The 11,382-nt window shown below is 42.5% G+C and overlaps 1 protein-coding gene across 15 annotated transcripts in view; it reads right to left on the bottom strand.

The window, feature by feature from the left end:
* Positions 1 to 366: 366 nt before the first annotated feature.
* LOC105490576 (zinc finger protein 605) overlaps positions 367 to 11,382 on the bottom strand; it is a 37,280-nt gene continuing 26,264 nt past the window's right edge. For all 15 annotated transcript variants that reach the window (XM_071070714.1, XM_071070713.1, XM_071070711.1 and 12 more), the window contains one exon: positions 367 to 10,219. In XM_071070714.1, coding sequence (XP_070926815.1) covers positions 8,436 to 10,219 — 1,784 coding nt within the window. In that variant the 3' untranslated portion in view covers positions 367 to 8,435. The remainder of the gene's footprint in view (positions 10,220 to 11,382) is intronic.

Raw genomic sequence — 11,382 nt, 5'->3', positions numbered from 1 at the left:
CTTTAGAAAACAAACCCACATAATTGCCTATGGGATGGACCAAATGACAGCTAACTGTTCATTGTCCTAAAGAGGAAAGTTAAAGGGGTGGAAAAAAATAACAGAAGTGGGTGGTCCTGCAAGGAAGGGGGTAAGTAGACAGGATTAGGCTGGAGATGTTTCAGCTCACACTCTCACTGAGGATAAAAGGAACAGACAAAAAACTGAAAGGGAACAGCTGCTTCTTTGGGTGTGGGGGTGTATCTGGATGCATATGGATTATAACAAATTGAAAACTGATGATAATTCAGATTTAATTTGGGATACCTGGTTGGAATGGAAACCAGAGTTTATTTGCAAATTGCTCCCAATGATCACACTCACACATATGAATTCATAAAACAGTTTACTCAGTAAACATTTGGGTACAGAGATTTTCTTTTCAAACAGAGCACAGAAGGGTCAGTAACAGGTTTGACCTAGCACAGCTTCCCAAGCACTGATGAGTGGATCAAACACTACAGCTTACACAGGATGCTCCTCACAGAATGAAAAACAGCTGCTCATTTTCGGTTAGCTATTAGCCTTCTAGCCCCACCCTTGTGGTTTTTTTTTTATTTTTTTTTTTTGAGACAGAGTCTCACTCTGTCACCCAGGCTGGAGTGCAGTGGCACAATCTCGGCTCACTGCAAGCTCTGCCTCCTGGGTTCACACCATTCTCCTGCCTCAGCCTCTCAAGTAGCTGGGACTACAGGTGCCCACCATTACGCCCAGCTAATTTTTTTTGTATTTTTAGTAGAGACGGGGTTTCACCGTGTTGACCAAGATGGTCTCGATCTCCTGACCTCGTGATCTGCCCGTCTCGGCCTCCCAAAGTGCTGGGATTACAGGCGTGAGCCACTGCGCCTGGCCTGTTTTTTCTTTTTTGAGACAGAAGCTCACTCTGTTGCTCAGGTTGGAGTGCAGTGGCGGTGCCATCTTGGCTCACTGCAACCTCCACCTCCTGGGTTCATGCGATTTGCCCACCTCAGCCTCCTGAGCAGCTGGGTTTACAGGTGCTCCACCACACCCGGATTTTATATATATATATAGGTTTTTAGTAGAGATAGGGTTCTGCCGTGTTGGCCAGGCTGCTCTTGAACTCCTGAACGCAAGTGATCCACCCATGTTGGCCTCCCAAAGTGCTGGGATGACAGGCGTGAGCTATCGCACCTGGCCAGCCTTACCCTTGTAATGAAGCAGTGAAGTACAGCTGGCCCAGATCTCAGCCAACATCATCTTCTGACAGACTCTGCTTCATGCAGATACATTACACACAACAGGACACAATGCACATGCCTTGTTCATACCCTCAGAGTTGCCTGGCAATTACCATGGTTTGGGGACAAATCTACACTAGACCTGCATGGCTGCAGTGGTAACACTCCATTGCTTAACTGCTCCTTTCACATGAGCACTCTCTAATGAAAATAAAAAGTTAATTCACTTCCCCTACCCCCTATTTTAAGTTTAAGCTTGAATTTTTTTTTTTTTTAGATGGAGTCTCACTCTGTCGCCAGGCTGGAGTGCAGTGGCACAGTCTTTGCTCACTGCAACCTCTGCCTCCTGGGTTCAAGCAATTCTCCTGCCTCAGCCTCCCAAGTAGCTGGGATTACAGGCACGCGCCACCATGCCCGACTAATTTTTGTATTTTTTTTTTTTTTTTAGTAGAGATGGGGTTTCACCATGTTGGCCAGGCTGGTCTTGAACTCCTGACCTCGTGATCCTCCCGCCTCGGCCTCCCAAAGTACTGGGATTACAGGTGTGAGCCACCATGCCCAGCTCACTTGATATGTTTTTTATAAGTATTTTTAGTGATAGGAATGCTTACTTGCTTTATTTATTATTTTTGTGGAGAACAAAGTCCCACTATGTTGCCCAGGCTGGTCTCAAACTCTTTGGCTCAAGCTCTCCTCCCACCTGGGCTTCCCAAAGTCCTGGGACTGCAGGCATGAGCCACCACATCTGGCCAGTAGGTCAGTAATGCCTTGTTTTCTCTTTTTTTGAGATGGGGTCTTGCTCTGTTGCCCAGGCCAGATTGCTGTGGCATGATCTCAGCTCACTGCAAGCTCTGCCTCCCTGGTTCATGCCATTCTCCTGCCTCAGCCTCTTGAGTAGCTGGGACTACAGGCACCCACCACCACGCCCGGCTAATTTTTTGTATTTTTAGTAGAGATGGGGTTTCACCTTGTTAGCCAGGATGGTCTCGATCTCCTGGCCTCGTGATCCGCCCACCTTGGCCTCCAAAAGAGCTGGGATTACAGGCGTGAGCCACCGCGCCTGGCCCTGGTCAGTAATTCTTTAATGCGAACTTCAAGTTATAAACGTCCCTTCACTTACATTTCTTTTCATCTTAGCAGTGAATGCCTCGAGAGCTACATTCTTTTTTTTTTTTTTTTTTTTTTGAGACGGAGTCTCGCTCTGCCGCCCAGGCTGGAGTGCAGCCCGGCCGGATCTCAGCTCACTGCAAGCTCCGCCTCCCGGGTTCACGCCATTCTCCTGCCTCAGCCTCCCGAGTAGTTGGGACTACAGGCGCCCGCCACCGCGCCCGGCTAGTTTTTTTGTATTTTTTAGTAGAGACGGGGTTTCACCGTGTTAGCCAGGATGGTCTCGATCTCCTGACCTCGTGATCCGCCCGTCTCGGCCTCCCAAAGTGCTGGGATTACAGGCTTGAGCCACCGCGCCCGGCCGAGCTACATTCTTTTTGCTGTGCACATTTCAAAATTTAGGTATCACTAACTAAAAAACCAGGCGTTCCTTTTTTGTGTGTGTGACAGAGTCTCACTCTGTCACCCAGGCTGGAGTGCAATGGTGTGATCTCAGCTCACTGCAACCTCGGCCTCCTGGGTTGAAGCGATTCTCTTGCCTCAGTCTCCTGAGTAGCTGGGACTACATGCACACCACTATGCCTGGCTAATTTTTGCCTTTTTAGTAGAGACGGGGTTTCACGATACTGGCCAGGCTGGTCTTGAACTCCTGACCTTGTGATCTGCCCGCCTCAGCCTCCCAAAGTGCTAGGATTACAGGCGTGAACCCTGGTTTATTTAATGTTAGCATTCTGACATGATGTTAAATGACCTCGATACAATGAGTAATAATTATGTTCTAAGTTGCAAAGATCCCATAAGGAAAATAAAGAAGTATTAGATAGCATCACCGACTTCACAGATTTGGTCTCAAAGTAAATCTGCTACATACTAAATAATTTAAATTAATATGGTGATGGAGTGTATAGCATTGGAAGAAAACTTGTTGAAGAAAGCTTACTTTATTTTTATTTTTTTAAGAGGCAGGGTTTCACTCTGTTACCCAGGCTGGAGTGCAGTGACCTGATCATGGCTCACTGCAGCCTCGAACTCCTGGGTTCAAGTGACCCTTCTGTCTTAGCCTCCCAAGTAGTTAGGATTACAGACATGCACCATCATGGCTAATTTTTTTTTTTTTTTTTTTTTTTTTTTTTTTTTTTTTGAGATGGAGTTTTGCTCTTGTTTCCCAAGGTGGAGTGCAATGGTGTGATCTTGGCTCACTGAAACCTCTTCCTCCCAGGTACAAGCAATTTTCTGGTCTCAGCCTCCCAAGTAGCTCAGACGACAGGCATGCGATACCATACCCGGCTAATGTTTTTGCATTTGGTAGAGATGGGGTTTCACCGTGTTAGTCAGGCTGGTTGCAAACTCCTAAACTCAGGTGATCCACCCACCTTGGCCTCGCAAAGTGCTAGGATTACAGGTGTGCGTCACTGCGCCCAGCCCAAAATGGCTAATTTTTTTTTTTTTTGTAGAGGTGAGTCTTGCTATGTTGTCCAGGTGGTCTCAAATGCCTGGGATCAAGCAATCCTCCCCATTTGGCCTCCCCAAGCACTGGGATTACAGGTGTGAGACACCACTCCCAGTCGAAAGCTTACTTTGGATATAACTGATTTGAATTTTATTCTTGTGAAATAGTGACGAGATTTACATCGTCTACTTCTAAGCTGCAGACAGTCATCATGAGGCAAATAAAATTTTCTAAGGTAAGGAGAGTGAGAATGGACTTTCCCCTTCAGTCTATGGCAAAATAAAGGGGGGCATGGGAGAATCCTGACGGTGGAAATCATTTTATTCTCATACACAGGTTATTACAGCACAATTAGGAAGAGACAATCACAGGCAACTCACAATGCTATATTCAAATTATGCCAAAGTCCCAACGTATTCATTTCATTTGCTAGTCAGTTCCTGAAAGACCAGAGCAGAGTGATACACAAGTTTATTAACACAGACTACAATGTCAATGAAGCCTTCTGGCATTGTTCAAAATAGAAAACATGTGTAAAGATCTTCAAAATGCAGGTCGAAATGCAAATTCAAGTGAAAGGAAAAAGCAATGCTGTGAAGCCTAATGGCAATTACTTCCTTTCAAAGGTTTGTGTCCCAGCCGGAGAGAATGACTGGTGGACAGAAGAGAAAGAAAGGCAAAATTCCTAAGGGAGAAATTAAAAAAATGATGGGGGTGCTGCCCTCTGCACTGGGCCTCTTTGGCAGTCTACTTCAACTTAATTTATTAGCGCCATAAGGTTGTAAGAGAAGCAACTCTGGCTTGATCTTAGAAAAGCTGATTTTCTTTTTGGCATCATATTTCTGGTGAGAACTGATGGGAAAGGTGGTGTGGATTCTTGGACAAAATCTGTAACATAATCTTGACTACTGAAGGGTAAAGACTTGCCCACAGGTTACAGATTACATGAATTACACACAATAAATAATAGCAGATGATGGGACAGGGATATTTTAATTGTACAGCATAACACTAGAGAGCTGGGAAATGTGGGACATCATTCTTGTCTTTCTTCACTCAGTAACTGATTATCTTGTTTCTTGTCCATGGATATTTAACCTAAATAACGATGCTTTTTGAAGGTTGTTTGGCTGACCCAGAGGTAGTAAAAGACTTCATAAGTCTTTCTATTACTGAAGAGGGGCTTAGTAATAACTGCAAGTCCATTTATATATGTAGCAGATGGTAACAATCTCCAGAGCCACTGACATATGCAGCAGAAAAGCACAAAGAACTTTGTATTTGTTATAATTTCTACTGCATTGTCCAAATACAGATAGAAAATACTGATATATAGTGTGGGGAATCTTGAGACATTTCAGCCCATGCACTATGAGGCACTTGTACTGATAACTGATTATCACAACTTTATTAAATGCCCATCATTTAACAGATGGCACAGAAAATAAATGGCACACTCAAAATATTAACTTAACAAATAAAGACACTATTTACAAATATGTGTTCACAATTAAAGACACCCAACCAGTGGGTTGGGGAAGCACCCAGTAGTAAAGTCTGAAGATCATGGAGAGGGAATGATAACAACTGAAACCAAGAGATCTACGGCCATAGACGGGGGCTTCCCAAAGGGAGCTGTATCCTTATGGGAACACAGAAGCTACCTAAACCATAGTCCAGGCAGGAGGAAGGGAATGGTATAAAATACCTTTTTTTCTCCTCCCATCTGATCTCTTTCTGGTATCTCCCATTGTTCAAACCTATGAAGAAACCCCAGTCTCTAGAAGACAGTCTTGGGGGGGGAGCAGAGCAGAAAATGGGGGAAAACGGATCAAAGAAATAGGGAACACTCAGCACACATGCAGATCCACAATCCACACAATTTCTGTCATGTGCCTGGTACAAATTCAAGTTACCCTGAGCCCGGAAGGAACAGGCTTCTGACTCAGATGATGCAGTCTACTCAACTATATTTAACAATTCACACTTAAGTGTTATCATCATCACACTTTACTTCTAAATAAACTCCAAATATGTTATCATTACTTTGGCTTTAAGCAGCCAATTCCCTTTTAAAAAGATTTTAAAAAGAGAGAAATATCTTTTATATTTACCCACATATTCACCATTTTCAGAACTTCATTCCTTTGTACAGACCCAAACTTAAGTTTTGTATTATTTTCCTGCTGCCCTCAAACTTCCTTTCATATTTCCTGAAGACAGGTCTACAGGTAATAAAATTATCTTTGATTTAGTTTGTCTGAAACAGTCTTTATTTTGCCTTCATTTTTGAAAACATTTTTGATGGAAACAGAATTCTAGGTTGCAGGGTTTGTTGTTTATTTCATTCAGGAATTTAGAGATAATACTCTATTGTTTTATAGCTTGCATAGTTCTCACCATAAATTTGCTGCCATTCTTTGTTCCTGTGTATGTATTATCTTTTCCTCTCAAGGTGTTTTAAAATTATTCTGTTTATCAGTGCTTTTCTTGAATGTGACTCTGAGGTGCACTGCTGTGAAATAAATTATGTTTATTCTACTTCAGGTCATTTGAACTTCTTGAATATGTGGGGGTATTGTTTTCATCAGATTTGGAAAATCTTTTTTTTTTTTTTTTGAGACGGAGTCTTGCTCTGTCACCCAGGCTGGAGTGCAGTGGCCGGATCTCAGCTCACTGCAAGCTCCGCCTCCCGGGTTCACGCCATTCTCCTGCCTCAGCCTCCGGAGTAGCTGGGACTACAGGCGCCCGCCACCTCACCCGGCTAGTTTTTTTTTTTTGTATTTTTTTAGTAGAGACGGGGTTTCACCGTGTTAGCTAGGATGGTCTTGATCTTGTGACCTCGTGATCCGCCCGTCTCGGCCTCCCAAAGTGCTGGGATTACAGGCTTGAGCCACCACGCCCGGCCAGATTTGGAAAATCTTTAGCCAATATTTATTCAAATACTTCTTCCTGCCTCTTCATTTTCTCCTCTCCTTCTGGGACTCCAGTTACACATATATTACACCACTATAACTGTTTTCCTATTCTCTTTAAGTCTTTTTTTCTCTCTCTACATAACATTTTGGTAGTTTTTATTCTTACTCTTCAAGTTCACTGATTTTTTTCTTTTTCTGTATCTAATCTCTCCACTTGGGATTTTAACAAAATCAGAAGGTGTTTTCATCCCTAGAAGTTCTATTTTGGCCATTAAAAATATCTCTTATACCTCAGGTTTCATCAACTTCTTGCATATGTGGGGGTATTGTTTTCCTCTACTTTATATTTACAATAGCTCTTTTAATACCCTTGTCTACTAATTCCATCACCTCTGTCTTTTCTGGGTTTCTATTGATTTTTCTCCTGGTTAGAAGTCATACTTTATTGCTTCCTTGCATGCCAGATAAGATTTTTTTTGGATGCCAAACACTACAGGTCCACAGTAGCTTTTTAATCTAGAGCTAATTAGCCTCACTACTAAAACAAAACCCTTCTAAGAATTCTACCTGATGCTCCATGTGTTAGAATCTGTTTCCACTCTGGCTGCTGAGAACATAAACTATTCCCAGCCCTGCATGAGTTCCAGGAATTGTTCAGCCTGCTGCCTTCCAGTGCTTCTTTTCCTGGCCTCAGTGCCAAGTCAGTACTAAGCCAAAGGACCAAGGGGACTCTCTGCAGACTTCTTGAGCCCTATCTCTAGGAAGATCCCATCTCTCCAGTACTTTCCCCTGCAAATTCTAGCTGCTGTGGCCTCCCTAACTGCCAATCCTGTCTCTTCAATTCAGCAAGATTTACTGTTTCCCTTCCCTGAACTGCAGCCTAGTAACTGCCATCAGGGGGCAGGCTGAGAAACCATGGTGCTCACCTCACTCTGTCTACAGTTTCCTGAGGATTACAAACCTGTGCTTGTCATATGTCTAAAAACCGTTACATATTATATGTATTGAACAGCTTCTAGTTGTTTAAGGCAGGAGAGAAAATCTACTGTGCTTGTCCTATGTCTAAAAACCATTATATATTATATGTATTGGACAGCTTCTAGTTGTTTAAGGCAGGAAAGGAAATCTGACTCTTGTTATTCCATCACAGCAGAAAGCAGAACTCTTCACATCTAAGTAAACACACCTAACACTTACAATTGACTGCTTTTTGTAATAATTTATATATAAAGAACACCACTTCCTTACAGAACTATTTCAATAGCATCACGCTTGTCAAATTCTTTACATTATTGAGACTACTCGTCAGTATGAACCTCTGTAGGTATTATTCTCAAGTGCACAGTGAGTTGTCTTTTCTTGAAATCTTTCACTTGCTTGTTATAACAATATAATTTTCTTCCTGTTTAGGTATTCTAAACATTTAATAAGCTGACTTTTGACTAAAAGCTTCTGTACTATCACAACACTAATAAGGTTTTCATCTCAATGAGTCATCCAATATGTAATGAGTAGTGTCTTCTGGGAGATGACTTTTTTTACATTGTTTACTTTTTAAAAACTCTCCTTTCTAAATTCTGCATAGTGACTCTTGACTCCTCGATTCAAGCTTTTTCAACAGTCACTGCCTCAATAGGGTTTCTCTCCCTTATTCATCCTCAAAAGTGTTAGAAAGTATGACATTTGATAGCAACCTTTCTGAATTCACCAAACTTATGATTTTCATATTATATGATTTCTCTGATGTATCATAAGCTGCGACTTCCTGTTGAAGGTGGTCCCACACTCATTGCATCCATAGTATTTATCTCCTGTATGAATCCTCTGATGCCTCATAAGGTGTGACTTTCTCGTGAAAGACTTCCCACATTCACCACATTTATATGGTCTCTCTCCTGTATGAATTCTCTGATGTATAATGAGCTGTGCCTTCTCAAAGAAAGCTTTTGCACAATCACTGCATCCATAGGTTTTCTCTCCCGTGTGATTTCTTTGATGCTTAATGAGCTGCACTTTCTGAACAAATGCTTTCCCACATTCATTGCATTCATAGGGTTTCTCCCCTGTATGAATTCTCTGATGCCTAAGAAGCTGTGGCTTCCAGGCAAAAGCTTTCCTACATTCACTACATTCAAAGGGCTTTTCTCCAGTATGAGTTCTCTGATGATGAATGAGACTTGACTTCTCACTGAAGGTTTTCCTGCATTCACTGCATTCATAGGGTTTCTCACCTGTATGTGTTCTCTGATGTGATATCAGGCTTGACTTCTGGGTGAAGGCTTTCCCACACTCACTGCATTCATAAGGCTTCTCCCCAGTGTGTGTTCTGTGATGCGTTAGGAGCTGGGACTTCCCAAAGAAGGTTTTCCCACATTGAATGCATCCATATGGTTTCTCTCCTAAGTGAATTTTTTGATGTCTTATTAACTCTGACTTCTTAAAGAAGGCCTCTTCACAATCACTGCATCGATAGTTCTTCTCTCCTGTGTGAGTTATCTGATGTTTAATCAGCTGTGGTTTTCTGATGAAGGCTTCACCACATTCATTGCATTCGTAGGGCTTCTCTCCTGTATGAATCCTCTGATGCCTAATGAGAAGTGAGTTCCTGCTGAAGGCTTTTTGACACTCACTACATGCATAAGGTTTCTTCCCTGTGTGGGTCCTCTGATGAGTAATAAGCTGCGACTTCCAAAAGAAGGATTTTCCACAGTGACTACACGTATAGGGTTTCTCTCCTGTGTGCGTTCTCTGATGTGTGATGAGTTTTAATTTCTGCGAGAATGCTTTCCCGCACTCACTGCAACTGTAGGGTTTCTCTATTGTGTGAGTTATCTGATGTCTTTTAAGCTGCGACTTCCTACTGAAGGCTTTTCCACATTCACTGCATCCATACGGCTTCTCTCCAGTATGAATTCTCTGATGTAAAATGAGGAGTGACTTCCTACTAAAAGCTTTCTGACATTCGCTGCACCCATACGGTTTTTCTCCTGAGTGAGTTCTTTGATGAATAGTGAGCAGTGACTTCTGTGAGAAGGCTTTTCCACACTCACTGCATTGATAGGGCTTCTCTCCTGTATGAGTTCTCTGGTGAATAATAAGTTGTGACTTCTTGTTAAAAAATCTGCCACATTCCATGCATAAATAGACTCCTGTGTGTGTATGATTAGCAGTGAGCCATGGCTCTTTATTGCTGGGTTTTCTACATGTATTGCAATCACAGCATTTTATTCCACCATGGGTTCTGTCATGAATACAGAATAGTAATTTATTATTGAGCTCATCAATTTTCTTTCTTTCACCGTTATTTCTTGGAATAAGCAAATCAAAAGGACGTTTCAAACTTTTTTCTCCTGTGCCACATTTATGGGATCTCATTCCTACATGAACAACGTTTATGTTTGAATTAAATATTTTTCCAAAAACATCATATTTATGGCCTCTCTCCATACTTTTAAGGTTGTCTTGATTATCTCGGAGCCACATTTTGGGATTATCTAGCCAGACTTCTAAAAAGAGAAAAAAATGAACCATACTGTGTAATTCCTTCAATTATTATGCTTATCATGTAAAGCTTCTGAAATTGGGCCATAATCCTACTTTTTAAAAAATCTCTCAAATAATGTGTACTCATTGGGCATTGACAATTTTAACATAAATGAAAATTAATTTTTAAATTACAAATGTTTAAATACACGAACTTTTATTTTTATTATTTATGTTTTTGTGACGGAGCCTCATGCAGTCACCAGGCTGGAGTACAGTGGTGTGATCTCAGCTCACTACAACCTCTGCCTCCTGGGTTCAAGCAATTTCCTGCCTCCTCCTCCCAAGTAGCTGGGACTACAGGCATGCACCACAACACCCAGCAAATTTTTGTATTTTTAGTAGAGATGGGGTTTCACCATGTTGCCCAGGATGGTCTCAATCTCTTGACTTCGTGATCCACCCACCTTGGCCTCCCAAAGTGTTGGGATTACAGGCATGAGCCGCCACACCTGGCCTTATTTATTTATTTTTTTTGAGAGGGAGTCTTGCTCTGTCACTAGGCTAGAGTGCAGTGGCATGATCTCAGCTCACTGCAACCTCCACTTCCCGGGTTCAAGCGATTCTCCTGCCTCAGCTTCCTGAGTATCTGGGACTACAGGTTTGCACCACCACACCTGGCTATTTTTTGTATTTTTAGTAGAGATAGGATTTCACCAGGTTGGCCAGGATGGTCTCGATCTCCTGATCTTATGATCCACCCGTGTTGGCCTCCCAAAGTGCTGGGATTACAGGTGTGAGCCACCACACCTGGTCAAATACATGAACTTTTTTTTTTTTTTTTTTTTTTTGAGACGGAGTCTCGGTCTGTCGCCCAGGCTGGAGTGCAGTGGCCGGATCTCAGCTCACTGCAAGCTCCGCCTCCCAGGTTCACGCCATTCTCCTGCCTCAGCCTCCCGAGTAGCTGGGACTACAGGCGCCCTCGCCCGGCTAGTTTTTTGTATTTTTTTTTTTTTAGTAGAGACGGGGTTTCACTGGGTTAGCCAGGATGGTCTCGATCTCCTGACCTCGTGATCCGCCGGTCTCGGCCTCCCAAAGTGCTGGGATTACAGGCTTGAGCCACCGCGCCTGGCCCATGAACTTTTAAATGAGGAAATATTAAATATACTCAAAGAACAGTGATCAT

Source organism: Macaca nemestrina, chromosome 10, assembly GCF_043159975.1.
Source record: "Macaca nemestrina isolate mMacNem1 chromosome 10, mMacNem.hap1, whole genome shotgun sequence".
In the NCBI taxonomy this organism is placed as follows: Eukaryota; Metazoa; Chordata; class Mammalia; order Primates; family Cercopithecidae; genus Macaca; species Macaca nemestrina.
The sequence above is the reverse complement of the archived record's forward strand: the minus strand, read 5'-3'. Positions and strand labels throughout refer to the sequence as shown.